This window comes from Grampus griseus (assembly GCF_964374135.1).
Source record: "Grampus griseus genome assembly, chromosome: 19".
Classification (NCBI taxonomy): domain Eukaryota; kingdom Metazoa; phylum Chordata; class Mammalia; order Artiodactyla; family Delphinidae; genus Grampus; species Grampus griseus.
This window is the reverse complement of record NC_139013.1, coordinates 6,565,021-6,580,317: the sequence shown is the minus strand read 5'-3', so window position 1 is coordinate 6,580,317 and position 15,297 is coordinate 6,565,021. Positions and strand designations below refer to the sequence as shown.

The 15,297-nt window shown below is 49.5% G+C and overlaps 1 protein-coding gene across 3 annotated transcripts in view; it reads left to right on the top strand.

The window, feature by feature from the left end:
• Nucleotides 1–14,021, top strand: part of MYH14 (myosin heavy chain 14) — a 91,113-nt gene extending 77,092 nt beyond the window's left edge. For all 3 annotated transcript variants that reach the window (XM_082676801.1, XM_082676799.1, XM_082676800.1), the window contains 7 exons: nucleotides 1,283–1,411; nucleotides 1,994–2,082; nucleotides 2,167–2,290; nucleotides 9,128–9,336; nucleotides 11,057–11,165; nucleotides 12,845–13,017; nucleotides 13,177–14,021. In XM_082676801.1, the coding sequence (XP_082532927.1) occupies nucleotides 1,283–1,411; nucleotides 1,994–2,082; nucleotides 2,167–2,290; nucleotides 9,128–9,336; nucleotides 11,057–11,165; nucleotides 12,845–13,017; nucleotides 13,177–13,336 (993 nt within the window). In that variant the 3' untranslated portion in view covers nucleotides 13,337–14,021. The remainder of the gene's footprint in view (nucleotides 1–1,282; nucleotides 1,412–1,993; nucleotides 2,083–2,166; nucleotides 2,291–9,127; nucleotides 9,337–11,056; nucleotides 11,166–12,844; nucleotides 13,018–13,176) is intronic.
• The last annotated feature ends 1,276 nt before the right edge of the window (nucleotides 14,022–15,297 follow it).

Here is a 15,297-nt window from a genome sequence, read left to right as displayed (position 1 = left end):
ACTGCTGCGGGCCCAGGTTCCATCTCTGGTTGGGGAACTAAGATCCCACAAGCTACCTGGCGAGGCCAAAAAAAAAGGTGGGTGGGTCCAAAATCCAAGTTACATGCTAGATTCAGAAGACTTCATAAAGTAAAACATCTCAATAATTTTCACATTGATTATAAATGGAAATAATAATATTTTGGATATATTAGGCTACATAAAATATAGTATTCAAACTAGTTTTACCTATTTCCTTTTACCTTTTTAATGTAGTTACTAGAAAATGTTAAAGAACGTAGGTCCTTGCAGTGTATTTCTGTTGGGCAGCACTGATGTATGAAGATTCCTCCCAAAAAGTGAAAATTATAAACCATGTCATCACTGAGCAAAAACCCCTACACTGAAAACCTATTATTATCAAGCAGATTATAATAATATCAGTAACAGTGATGGTAGTTATCCTTCTACTACCAGGCCTGCCCGCTGTCCTCACTATATCAACAAGCACTCGCTACACCATTGTAAAGATAGGGTGGGGATTTTTTTTTTTAACGGCGATGGACATTTCGTTTGTGTTTTATTTTTCTTTATTTTAAGCACCTTTGAGGAGAAAAACCCTTTTACCGGCATCCCTACACACTCAATAATGTGACCAGGTAGCTTGGGACTTTCCTAGCTGTCCAGTGGTTTCGACTCCGCGCTTCCACGGCAGGGGGCGCGGATTCGATCCCTGGTCTAAGAACTAAGATTCCGCGTGCCACCTGGCGCGGCCAATCAATCAATCATCAGTAACGTGGCCAGGTATCAGAGTGGCTAAAAGGGTGAACTCCAGGGCCAGACAGCCTGGGTTCAGGTCCAGTCTCTGCCACTTACCACCCTGAGCACGTTGCTGAACCTCGCTGTGCTTCAGTCTCTCCATCTGTAAATTGGGGAGGAAAATAGTCCCCACCAACTGGAGTTGTGAGGATTAAAGGAGTCAGTGTGTCTGTAGAATAGAGCCTGGCCCAAGGTAAGTGATCGGTGTTTCCCATCCCTATTATTACTGCAGAGCCCAAATATTATCCCCATTTTAGGCTTACTTTAATTTTGATGTGCTCCTTTTTTAAAGAGGTGAGGCCCCGAGATGGGAAGGGGCTGGCCCAAGGTCACACAGCCAGCGGCCGGGGGCGGGGTGCAGAAGCCCAGGTCCGCAGGGCTCTGCTTGCTCACGGGGAGCCCCCACAGGGCTGATGCGAGGGTAGGGGGCGTCCCCGTGAGTCACGATCAGGCTGGGTCCGCTCACTCGCTAAATTCCTCCCAGGCCCAGATGAAGGAGCTGTGGCGGGAGGTGGAGGAGTCGCGCAGCTCCCGGGAGGAGATCTTTGCCCAGAACCGGGAGAGTGAGAAGCGCCTCAAGGGGCTGGAGGCGGAAGTGCTGCGACTGCAGGAGGTAATGCCAGGATGAGCGGGGCCTTGGGGGAAGGGAGGGGGGCGGGGCCTGGGGGAAGCTTGGGAGCCCAGAGAGGGTCTTGAGGCGCAGCCGCAAGGCCCTCTCTGGGGCGGTGTGGGGCATGGACTAGGGGGAGAATGGAGGCTGGGAGGCTGGGGAGGGAGGATGAAGCCTGAGCCAGGGCTGTGGGACGCAGAGGAGGGACCAGGGCAGAGTAAAAGGGCAGGACAGACAGGGCTATGGGTGGTAAGGAGGCAGAGGAGTCGAGGAGGTCTGGCCCGATGACCGGGGGAAACTGGAGGAGGAACTGGCTTGAAAGGAGATAGTGGGCTCAGTGAGGAGACTATGAGGGTGAGGGGCCTTGAGGGGCAGCAAGAGGTGGACACGGACCAGGGGCTCCGGAGACGGATTTAGGAGACATCTGCCTATGGACTGAAGTTCATTCCAAGGTTATACAGGGGCAGCATGTTCAAGTGCAGTGAAAAAAAGGCCAAGAGACTTGAGGTGTGAGGGGCAGGGAGACCAGTGCCCAGACAGCCTCCCCTCACCACAGCTGACCACCCCCTCTCTCGCTCATCACAGGAACTGGCCGCCTCAGACCGTGCCCGGCGGCAGGCCCAGCAGGAGCGGGACGAAATGGCAGATGAGGTGGCCAACGGCAGCCTTAGCAAGTGAGTGGTCCCTGGTAATGTGGGGCAGGGCGCCCTCCTCTGGCCATCCTGCTCTCTCACCGCCCCCGTGCCCGTTCTCCCTAGGGCTGCCATTCTGGATGAGAAGCGTCAGCTGGAGGGGCGCCTGGGGCAAATGGAAGAGGAGCTGGAGGAGGAGCAGAGCAATGCAGAGCTGCTCAATGACCGCTACCGCAAGCTGCTTCTGCAGGTGAGCACAGCTGGGTCACCACTGCCAGCCTGGGTCCTTGCTGATCTGGGACCATAACACCTTCAGTTCTCTTATTCAACAGACGTAGGAAAAGGGAATATTTGACTTGGGTTTTGAAGGTTGAATAGGAGTTCTCAAGGTGGGGGAGACATTGATGCATTCATTCACTTGTATTTCTGAAGCTTCTCAAAGGCTGGATTCAGGGATAAATTATGTGGAGTCTCTATCCTGCAGAGTTCCCTGGGGAAACAGACAGGGAATTACACCATGACATTACAGAGTGACATGTGTGATAATATAAGTACTGAGGGCCCAGTAGCGAGAGGGAGAGAACTCTCTGCAAGAGAGGCATTTGCAAGAAGGGGCATTTGTCTGGGTTTTAAAGATACATAGGAGCTAGGCAGACAGACAAAAGCATATTTCATTTGTTTATTTATTTATAACTATTTTATGAGGCTTCTGGAGGCCCATATCCTATTCTGGGTGTGCTAGGGACCTAGAGATGGATCATTCCAGGTCTCTGCCCTTAAGGACATCCTAGTCTGATGGAGGAAACAGCCTATCCCAATACCGAAATTCAAATGAAAATGGAGGAAGCACAGGACACTGTGAGAATGTAGAGGAGACTGGATCAGTATCCAGCCTGGAGGCTGGGGGCTATCAGGGAAGACTTCCTGATAGAGGTGATTCCTTAAGAGGTCTTGTAGGAAGTTAAGAGTTTGCCAAGCAGACATTAGAGGGGTGAGATTTCCAAAGAGAGACCTACATCATTATTATTTCATACCTTTTAAAAGATACATTTTGAGACCTCTCATGCTGGGGACTCAGAGAGGAGTAAGAACCCAGCTCAGCCCTTGGGGAGCCCCTAGACCAGTAGGAGAAGCAGTCATACACCATGATGATGCACTCCCATCTTACTCAGAGTAAAATCTCAGTCACCAAAAAGGCCCCACACTCTGGTCCCTGGCTAATTCAGACCTTGGTTATCTCTAACCCTTTTTCCCCTAGTTCACTCTGCTTCAGCCACACCAGCCTCCTCACTATTCCTTGACTATGCCTAGTTTATTACTACCTCAGGGCCTTTGCACTTGCTGTTTCCTCCTCTTGGAAAGCCCTTCTCCCAAACCATCACACATCTCACTCCCTCAAAACCGCCTTCCCTGACCACCCTGTGTGAAACAGCCACCCTCCCTCCCATAATTTCTCTCCATTCTCTCTGCTTTAATCTCTTCATATCACTTACCACTGCCTGGCATTCTATTATATATTTACTTATTTGTCTGTGGTCCATCTTCCCAACAGAGTGTAAGCACCTTGAGCATAGGGCCTCTGTCTTAGTTTTAGTTCTTAGTTTTTACCTAAAACAGTACTGGGTGCTCATTATAAATGAAATAAATAAGCCAGTATATGCCTAGTGGAGAGCCCGTAGGATACTACAGTCATATAAAGAATGATGTGACTTAGCCCAGCCCACATCTTTGGCTGTTGGTGAAAAGGAGAACCTTTTAAAAAAAATCAAAATAAAACTTTTTTTTTAAAACCTATTTCCTATTTATTTATTTATTTTTGGCTGCATTGGGTCTTCACTGCTGCGCACGGGTTTTCTCTAGTTGTATCGAGTGGGGGCTACTCTTTGTCGTGGTGTGCGGGCTTCTCATTGCAGTGGCTTCTCTTGTTGTGGAACACGGGCTCTAGGTGCGCAGGCTTCAGTACCTGTGGTGCGCGGGCTCAGTAATTGTGGCACACGGGCTTAGCTGCTCTGTGGCATGTGGGATCTTCCTGGACCAGGGATCGAACCTGTTTCCCCTGCATTGACAGGCGGATTCTTTTTTTTTTTTTTTTTTTTTGTGGTATGCGGGCCTCTCACTGTTGTGGCCTCTCCCGTTGTGGAGCACAGGCTCCGGACGTGCAGGTTCAGCGGCCATGGCTCACAGGCCCAGCTACTCCGCAGCATGTAGGATCTTCCCAGACCGGGGCACAAACCCGTGTACCCTGCATCGGCAGGCGGACTCTCAACCACTGCGGCAGAAGCGAAGTCCCCAAAATAAAACTTATAAAAGACACAAAAAGAAATTCATAAGAAAATGGCAAATATTGAAGATAGGCAGAGAAGATCCAACGTATGGATAATAGGAGCCCCCAAAGAAGAAAATCAAAGCAAGGGGTCAGAGCAAATAACAAAAAACCATAATGCAAGAAAACTCCTGAAGCAGAAAAGTTTGTAGCCACTGTGTACCTGAAGATATTGACCCATACTAACTCATACCATGACAGATTCTAATAAAAACCCTTGGACTTAGAGTGAAAAATTCTTTAGCCATCCAGGAAAAAATAAACAAGTGATATATAAGAAAAAGAAAATTAGATTGTCATCAGATTTTTCACAGCGAGACTTTATGCTGGGAGAAAATGGAGGGATATAGTTACGATACTCAAAGAAAGAAAATGTGAGGCAAGGATTTTATATCAAGCAAGACTTACTTTCTTTTTTTTTTTTTATGTGCAGATATTTGGGGTTTTTTTTAATATAGTTGATTTACAATGTTGTGTTAGTTTCAGGTGTACAGCAAAGTGATTCAGTTATATATATGCATATATATTCTTTGTAAGATTATTTTCCATTACAGGATATTGAGTATAGTTCCATGTGCAATACAGTAGGTCCTTGTTGGTTACCTATAAGATATAAGACTTACCTTCATGTATAAAGGACATAAACAAGTTGTCAACGTGCAAGAACTCAGAGACTGTTATTCCCAGGAGCCCTTCCTGAAGAATCTAGGAGAGCAGCAGTCCTCAAAGTGTGGCCCCGAGATCAGCAGTACCAGTCTCACCTGGAAACTTGTTGGAAATGCAAGTTCTGGGGCCCCAACCAAGCGAATGAGGAACGAATGAATGAGGGATGCTGGAGGTGGGGAAACCCAGGAATCTGTGTTTTAACAAGCTCTCCAAGTGGTTCTGAGGCATGAGCAGCCAGAACCACTGCCCTGGAGATCCAGGTTCAGATGATCAGGGTCACTAGAGAGACATCAGCTAAAGAGAGTAACGAGCATACAGTCTGCCCGTAGCTCTACAACTAAGTGAAGGCTGAAAAGGAGTAAGAAGGATAATTGGCTAAATGCTCATTTATTTATAACACAACTATTTTTTAAATGGAGAGAATGGGCAAATATGCAAAAAAAAATTTTATTACTATATTCAGTAATTATATTGATAATAGTAATATTATGTGTATAATGTGGGATAAAGTAAATGATTAAGGATGGGATATTCTAATTCTATCATCTCTACCTGTGTTCATAATCTGAGGATCATCAGCATGTGAGAACCAATATATAGATGTCATGGAGAACAGGCTAAGTTAAAAACAAACAAATAGGGAGTTCCCTGGTGGCCTAGTAGTTAGGATTCTGGGCTTTCACTGCTGTGGCCCGAGTTCAGTCCCTGGTTGGGGAATTAAGATCCCACAGCTGTGTGGCACAGCCAAAACAAAACAAAACAAAAAACACACAAAAACCCTCTAGTCCCAAATTTGACTTGGATGTATTCATGTGAACTTATGGGGTAATTTGTGTAGATCCATCCTATCTCTGTCCACCAAAAAAGCCTCTAAACAATAACCAACCCAATAGCAATGAACATCGTGGTCTAGAAATACCATTTCCCCCACTAAAAGAAAATGGGGCTTTTTTTTTTTTTCCCAGAAGAAGTGGCTCATTCCAGATCTGAATCAGGAAATGAATCAGAGTAGCCTGGACCATCTTGTCGTACCATGCCTTAGTCTGCTCAGGCTGCCATAACAAAATACTATAAACTGGGCGGCTTTGATAAGAGAAATTTATTCCTCACAGTTCTAGAGACAGTGAAGTCCAAGATCATGGTGCCAGTAAGATAGGTTTCATTCTGAGGCCTCTTCTCTTGGCTTATATGTGACTATCATCTCATCGTGCACTCACTGGCCTCGACTTTTTGTGCATGTGGGGGTAGAGAGAGAGCAAGCTCTCTGGTATCTCCTTACAAGGGCACTAATGCCATCGTAGGGGCCCCACCCTCACATTTCTCATCTAATCCTAATTACCTCCCAAAGGCCCCATCTCCAGGTACCGTCACATGGGGATTAGGGCTTCAACGTATGAATTTGGAGGGGACACAAACATTCAGTCTATAACACACCCTGGTTATCTCAAAAGCACTTAGAAGTCAACCTGGAAAGGCTCCCACTGGCCCCAAATGGAGCAACTTGAGCTTCAACAAGGGTCAGAATCGCACTGCTTTAAATCCATCAAATCTGTTTAAATACACGAGTTCACAATGATATTTTAAAAAATACTAATTAGTCACTGTATTAATTTCCTGAGGCTGCTGTAACATTGCCACAAACTGGGTGGCTTAAAGCAACAATAACTTATTCTCTCACAGTTCTGGAGGCTAGAAGTCCAAAATCAAGGTGTCATCAGATTGCTTCCTTCTGAGGGAGCATCGGTTCCAGGCCTCTCTTCCAGCTGCTGCTGGTTGCCAGCAATCCTTGGCTTGTAGATGCATCAGCCCAATCTCTGCCTCTATCTTCACACGGCCTTCCCTGTGTCTTCTCTATGTGTCTGTGCCTCCTTCTCTACTTGTAAAGACACCAGTCATATTGGATTTTGGGCCCACCCCAATCCAGTATGACCTCATCTTCTTTTAACAAATTACACCTCCAAAGACTGTCTTTCCAAATAAGGTCACGTTCTGAGGTTCCAGATGGGCATGAGTTCTTGGTGGACGACTGTTCAACACGGTAGAGTCACCTTCATAAAATGATATGGAACCATTTCATTACCTTGAAAACTCATAGAGAAAAAGAATTAATTCCCTGGACCGAGCTGCCTATTTGAAGGAAACCGAACAGAGCAGCATGCTGAATTAGACCGTGAATGTGTAATCAGGAAAATACAGATGCAGAGAAACTCTGTAGGTCAGACAGCCCAGATTCTTCAACAGATAAATTGTAAGGAAATAAAAGGGATGGAGTAGGGAACTGTAGATTAAAAGAGACTTAAACGTCATATACAAATTTTTAAAAAGATTTTTTTTTTATTTTTTAAATTTTTATTTTTATTTGGCTGCATCAGATCTTAGTTGAGGCATGTAGGATCTTTCGTTGGGGCATGTGGGCTTCTCTCTAGTTGTGGCATGTGGGTTTTCTCTTCTCTAGTTGTGGTGCACAGGCTCCAGGGTGCGTGGGCTCTGTAGTTTGTGGTACGCGGGCTCTCTAGTTGAGGCGCTCGAGCTCAGTAGTTGTGGTGCATGGGCTTAATTGCCCTGCGGCATGCGGGATCTTAGTTCCCCAACGAGGGATCGAACCCATGTCCCCTGCATTGGAAGGCGGATTCTTTACCACTGGACCACCAGGGAAGTCTCTTAAAGCTTTTTTTTGATGTGGACCATTTTTAAAGTCTTTATTGAATTGTTACAATATTGCTTCTGTTTTGTGTTTTGGTTTTTTTGGCTGTGAGGCATGTGGGGTCTTAGCTCCCTGACCAGGGATCGAACCCACACACCCTGCATTGGAAGGTGAAGTCTTAACCACTGGACCACTAGGGAAGTCCATACAAGTTTCTTTTTTTTTTTTTTTAATGGGCAGGATTCAACTATAGGATCTAGGGATGCATCTTTGAGTAATAAAACTCGAAAAAAGAGCAAGGAAGTGATCACCTCCAAAGTCAGGATGACATACTATTTGGGGGAAAAGGAAGAGGTTGTTATTAGGATGGGTACGTAAAGTTCTGTTTCTTGACCTGGGCAGGGGCGACAATGATGTCTGCCTTTCATAAACCCATTAAGCCATATATTTGATCTGTTTTTTACTTTTTCTATATCACGGTTTTATTTTCCCAAAAAAGGTTTTAAAAAAAAAAAGCATATGCTAATCCCCACGTCGATGTCTTCCTTTGAGGGTGAAATGAAGTAAAGTATGAATCAGACTGGATCTGACTAATTTCTGTGTCCCCGGCATAGGACCTCACTCAGAGTAGGAGCTGAATAAATAAACAGGCACTATTATTAGAGGTATGTTTACACATTCCCAATGTAGTAGCTCCTGTTCATTGAGCCGGCATTTCTCAAAACGGTCCTGCATATCATTCGTTTCAAAACCACCTGAGATGCTTGTTGAAAATGCGGATTCGTGGACCCCATTCCAGACCTGCTGAATCAGAATCTCTGGAGCGGGGCGACCCTGCAGTCCACAATTTTTTAACAAGCTCCCCAGATGAGCCTGGTGCGAACAAAAGTGTGATAACCCGGGCTTCCCTGGTGGCGCAGTGGTTGGGAGTCCGCCTGCCGATGCAGGGGACGCGGGTTCGTGCCCCGGTCCGGGAGGATCCCACGTGCCGCGGAGCGGCTGAGCCCGTGAGCCGTGGCTGCTGGGCCTGCGCGTCTGGAGCCTGTGCTCCGCGGCGGGAGAGGTCGCGGCAGTGAGAGGCCCGCGTACCGCACACACACACAAAAAAACACAAACAAACAAACAAAACCCTGTGATAACCCTTGGAATAGACTCATTCACAGTCAAAGGTAGAAGTTACAGCGTTTAAACAAGTTTGTGATAATCTTGTGGGCTTATTAAAATAGCAAAAACCTATCTAAAAGGTTAAAACCCAGGGCTGGCACTGCCATTGGCTGATGAGCCAATTGGAGAAAAATACACATTACTATTTGTTGAGTATTTAGTATATACCAGGTTCTGTGCTGTTTATTTAACAATCATCAACTCACTTAGTTGTGGGAGGTGCCTGCATTTACCTCCCACCTTCCCTCTGAGACTCCACCATGACAGTCCCGCCTTTCCCACTGATGCAGGTGGAATCACTGACCACAGAGTTGTCAGCTGAGCGCAGTTTCTCAGCCAAGGCAGAGAGCGGGCGGCAGCAGTTGGAGCGGCAGGTCCAGGAGCTCCGGGGACGCCTGGGTGAGGAAGACGCTGGGGCCCGGGCCCGCCAGAAGATGATCATCGCTGCCCTTGAGTCTAAGCTGGCCCAGGCTGAGGAGCAGCTGGAGCAGGAGAGCAGGTAGGCGGGAGAGGAGGGCACGGCTGGAGGGCAATCCTCACATTCTGGTCAATGAGATGAAGGGGAGCTGTGTTACAAGCACATGGTTTAGAAACATCCAAAAGGCATCATAATATTAATGGTTGATGATTTCCTATGTCATTTAGGATGCTTTGTGCTGCAAGTAACTGCATTCCCACTATATAATTTAAACAGTAATGTAGCAGTTAGCTATAGCTGCATAACAAACCACCTTAAAATTTAAGTGGCTTAAAACAACAATTTTTTATTATTGCTCAAGAGTCTTCGGGTTGGTTGGTAGGTTCTGCTGCTCTGAGCTTGGTGGGCCTCACTCATGCATCTTTGCTCAGCTGAAAGTCAGCTAGATGGATTTGCTGATCTTGGCTGGGCTCTCGTATGTCTCCAGCCTGGCCTGGGACAACTAGGCTAACTTGTCTCTGCTCCAGGTTGGCCCAGGATTGTTCACATGACAAAGTGAAGGTTCCAAGAGTGAGGGCTTCTTGGGGTCTAGATTTGGAACTGGTACAATGTCACTTCTGTCACATCCTGTTACTAAAGCAAGTCATGTAGGGAATCCCCCGGTGGTCCAGTGGTTAGGGCTCCTCCACACTTCCACTGCAGGGGGCATGGGTTTGATCCCTGTTCTGGGAACTAAGATCCTGCATGCCGCACATGGCACGGCCAAAAACAAAAGAAAGAAAGAAAGTCATGTGGCTGGCTCAGATTTAAGGAAATGTCCAGTCATGGCTGCCAAGCACTGCCCATTGCTAGGGGCCCCATCACATGGACTTCACCCAGGTGTGGATGAGCAGGGACCGTGGGGATGGGGGAAATTAAGGAGATGGGAGGGAAGAGAGGGAGGTAAGGATGGCCCCAGGTGTCTGACCTGCATATCTAGGTGGATTATGGGGGATTAGGAGGAGGAGCAGGTTTGGGAGAAGGCATTGAGCCCAATGCAGGGTGTGCAGGGTCTGGGGATAGCTGAGGCTGGGGGCTGAACCAGGCTGGAGCTCAGGAGACGGATTTAGCAGACAACAGGCTGTTGATGGTTGTAGAAACCTGGGGCACAGCTGAGCTTGTCCAGGGAAAGTGTGTGAGTGAGAAGGGGAGAAGACAACAGAGATGGTTGGAGATGGAGCTTTGGGTTTCCAGACTGTTCCACAGAAAGCTAGAGAAAGAAATTGAGAGAGAATTCCAGGCCAGGTAGAGGGAAGGTCAGGTGGGAGATGATGAGTCCTGAACTGGGGGCTAGGGCTGTGAGGCTGAGGAGGGGACAAGACAGAGTCCAGGGGGCAATGGGACAGGGTTCGGTTACTAACAGGCTGGGAGTGGGGCAAAGGAGAGAGAAGGGGTGAGGACAATGCCTGGTGGTCTGACTTAGGGACTGGTGGTCAGTGGGTCAGTCCTCTGAGAGGAGGAAGACTGGGGGTGGGGTGGTGGGGGAATACAGGTGAATATGAGAGACTGAGTGGGATATGGAAAACTGGTATAGACATGGAGACACTTTAGGACCTTCAGGCATCTTCCTAGAAGCTAAGGACTAGATTCCCTGGTGGGAGCCTGGGTGCCAGTGTCTGGCCTGAGTAGACTGTGGGAGCCAGTTGTGGGTGGAAAAGAGGGCAGAGGCCACTCTGAGAACAGGTAGCCACTGGACGAGGCTTGGGGGACTGAGCCCCAGGTGAGCAGCTCTCCTGATTCTCCCGTTCATACCTCTCCATAGGGAGCGCATCCTCTCTGGCAAGCTGGTGCGCAGGGCTGAGAAGAGGCTTAAAGAGGTGGTGCTCCAGGTGGAGGAGGAGCGGAGGGTGGCTGACCAGCTCCGGGACCAGGTGAGCAGCTGATGTCATTGAGGTGCAGTGGGAGTGGTGGGGGGACCACTGACAGAGAAGTAGCACATGCCATCTCTAGAGGCAGTGAGTTCCCATCACAAGAGGACGTGTGGGTGCTGGACTGGAGCTGAGTGCAGACACCATCCTGGGGCTTGGTGCGTCAGCAGAGAGGTGGGATCAGTGACTTTGTGATCCATAAATTCTGGAATCCAGGAAAGGCCCTGGTGGGGACCTTAGACAGCCAGGGAGAGGGAAGAAGTTAAACCCTATCCAGAGGCTCGGCCACAGCTAAAATAACAACACCTGCTGTTTACTGAGTGCTTTCTACGAGCCAGGCAATATGCTAAAGACATAACATATAGTACACTTAATTCTTATCCGAACTCTACGAGGTAGGTTAAACTATTATTTTCCCTCTAATTTTGGTGAGAAAACTGAGACAGAAAGGTGAATTAACTTGCTCACAATTATTTATTTAGTAAGAGATAGAGCCAGAGTTCACACTCCAGCACTCTGGCTGCAGAGTCTGTTTTCTTAATTATTTATTGAGCAGTTACTGTGTCCCAAGTAGTATGCTACCTGCTTTTTAAAAAATACATGCTTACGTTCCCTCACCAGCTCCATTTCACAGGCGAGAAAATGGAAACTTTAAAAGGGGATATAATTTGCCCCAGAGTCACACAGTCAATAGAGAGCCTGGATCAGATCCTCTTGCCAGCTTCCATCCCAGGCTCAAATGTGACTGATTCTAGTTGCTGTGCCCTTAAAAGCTCAGCTGTGTTTTATTCACCATTCATCTCACAAAACAATTGTTGAGCACCCTCTATGTGCCAGGCACTGTGCAGGGCATTGGAGATGTGGCTGTGAATGACACAGGGAAGGACTGTGCTCTCAAAGAGCTCACATTTTCAACGTAGGAAAAGAAAGATACCATAAACCTATAAACAAGTAAAGATAATTACAGATTGTGACAGGGGCTATGAAGAAAAAAGAGAATGAAGAGAGAGGGGGACACAGAGGACTGGGGAATCCTCCCTAGATTGGGGGTGGGGTGTCAGCAAGACCTGTCTAAGGAAGTGACAGTTGAATTGATACTGAAGGGTGAGAAAGAGCCAGGAAGAGGGAACAGCAGGTGCAAAGACCCTGGGGTATGGAAATGAGCTTGGTGAGTTCCAAGCCAAAAAGCAGACCAGTATTGCTTGAGAGAAGAATGAGGTTGGGGGGTTGAATGATGATAAGAAATGAGGTCAGAGGAGTTGGCAGGAGACAGATTATGTATGTCCCCTCCATGGAGAGACAGATGGCAGGGTCTGGGGAGGGTCTCAGTGAAGATGGTCTGATCAGTGTGTTTATGGGAAGAAGACCCTGCAGGGCCTGGAATGCCAGGCTGAAGGGCTGAGACCTTGTCCCAGGGGTACTGGGGAATCACGGAGGACTTTGAGCAGGGAAGGGGCAGGGTCAGCCCTGAACATAGAAAGATCCCTCTGAGGCCGAGTGGGGGATAATCTCACATTTGAATCTGAGGTGGAGGCTGGTGAGAGGATCTAGGAGAAAAGAACAAAGCATGAATAGATGGCAGGGCACAGGACAGAGTCAGGATGTAGGAGGGATGAGCTGTGGGGAGCTCTGGGTGAGGGTAGCACCCAGAGAAATGACCCGGCCCCCCTGCTCACGCCAAGCTGGAGAAGGGGAACCTTCGAGTGAAGCAGCTGAAGCGGCAGCTGGAGGAGGCCGAGGAGGAGGCGTCCCGGGCTCAGGCAGTCCGCCGGAGGCTGCAACACGAGCTGGAGGATGTCACAGAGGCCTCCGAGTCCATGAACCGGGAGTTGAACACGCTGAGGAACCGGCTTCGGTAAGGCCACCACCCCGCACATGCGCACCGTCGCTCCATAAACCCCAGTATCTCGCTGTCCCCTCATCTCTCTGTGCCCCCCTCCCCATTTTATTCTGTCTCTCCATATCTCCCTATCTCTCACTTTTCTCTCTGCCCCCTGGTCTCTCCTCCCCGCAGACGCGGCCCCCTCACCTTCACCACCCGCTCAGTGCGCCAGGTCTTCCGACTGGAGGAGGGCGTGGTGTCCGACGAGGAGGCGGCGGCGGAGGAGGCGGAGCCGGGGGCTGGGCCACTGCCCGCGGAGCCCGAAGGGTCCCCTGCGGCTCCAACGCAGTGACCCTACCCTGCCTGCAGCCACTGGGCCCTCCCTCCCTGGCCCCCTTGGTGCCTGTCCCACGAACAACCCTCTGGCTTCTTGCACTTTGGAAATGGTGCCACCCTCTGGCATAACAGCACTTATCAACCCCACGGGGGGTGGGGGCGGGGGGGTCGCCTGAGACTTCCCGTGAACCCCTAAACACAGAGGAGCGGGCAAGCAGGGAGGAAGGGACTGGGGCGCTCTCGCTTGGGAGAAATTCGGGTATAGTTGGCAAGCTGGGGTCCCATCCAGCTCCAAATCCTTCCTTCAGTTATGAATGATCTATATTAGGAAGGGAGCATGGCTCCCCTGCCCTCCTCAGCCAGGGCTTCCCACGCCCCTTCCCCCTCCCTCTCTCTTCTCCCCCTCCCCCTTCCCCCTACCGCTCCCTCTCTCCCTCTCTCTCCCTGTGTCTTTCTCCACTTAGTCACTGACCCCAGAACTTCTGAGCAACAGCACCCTGAGCCCCAGGCCACCACCAGCCTTTGACCCTTGCAGAGGGGCAAGATAAGGGGACCTCACGCCTTCCCCTCCCCCCATGCTCCCTTCTGGTTGCTCTTGTGTGATCACAGTTCAGTTGGAGTATCTCATGGGAGTTGGAGGAGGCCCCCATACCCTCCCAGGCTCCAGACTCTGGCAGAAATAAACTCCAACCTCGACTGGACCCCTCGGGGGCTGTATGTGTTCCTGCAGGGGTAGGGGGACAGGGTGGGCAAGGGGCAGCGAGTGGAGGGGGCCAGTCTGCTGGTTCTAATCCAACTGGCCAGTGTCAGGGGACCTCACATGTACCCAGCATTTAATGTGAAAGAACTCATCTTCCCCTCACCCAACCTTCCTCCAAAGTATCCCCTGCATTATACAGACGGGAAACTGAGGCTCAGTGCTCCAGGGTCCCTTGCTCCAAGCCTCTCCACCAGCGAGTGGCAGAAGGGCTGCTGCACTCTAGCTGACCCTCGAGTCTTTGCAAAGCAATGATAGTGGTGACTGTTGAGCTGTTTGCTGCGTACTATTTGTTTAGCTGAGCTAAACTTGGGACATTAGTCTCAACCCTCAGCACAACCCTTAGAGGCAGGGATTTCATTGCCTTCCAGTGTCTAGAACAGTGCCTGGCACGTAGTTGGCCTTAGTATGTTTGCTGAATTAATAGATCACCCCCCCTCGCCCTTTTAGAGTGGTGGAAACAAGCCCAGAGAAGTTGAGAGACTTGCCCAAGGACACACAGCTACTAAGAAATTGAACCCAGTCTGACTTCAGAGTGGGTAACTGCTGAGCCCACACTCCTTTTCTGGGGACTAGTCACCGGCACATGACCCGGGAGCTCACATGACCCAGGTGCCCTCACAGACTTTCCAGTTAGGGGTGTGGATCCCCATTTTTACCATCAAGGAAACTGAAGCAGGTACTTGCCCCCGCCAAAATCACAAGGTGAGAGCCGGCGATGAGGGGGATGTCTGGACCCTCAAAGTGCAGGCCCTTGCCATCTTAATACGACCCTGCTGTTCTGTCCCAACCTTCTGTCTGCCCCCAGAGCCCCTAGCCCCATCAGGAGACCTTCTCTGGAGACAAAGAGGATGAAACTTTTAAATGAAAAGGAAACTTTTATTTTGGTGGGGAGTGAGAGGGTGGGTGGGAAGGGGGCATGACACTTTTTATTTGGGGGGGGTGACATGCGGCAGCTTCTGCAACGGGCGGTTCATGCACCCAGGGTGGGCGTGGGGGAGGCTTGGGGGAGGGGCCGTGCCGACCCCTCCCTCCCTGCCCTGGGGGTGGGCTGAGAAGACCCGCCATTAGCACCAGAGTTGGACGATTTGCAGACCTCCCCTCCCCAGACTGACTCCGGGCACCCTCCCCCATCCCTGAGAGCGCCCCCTTGCCACTCCCCCCCACCCCAACAACAGGACAGGCCCGCCCCGCCCACTTTTGAGTGAGAGAAACTTATT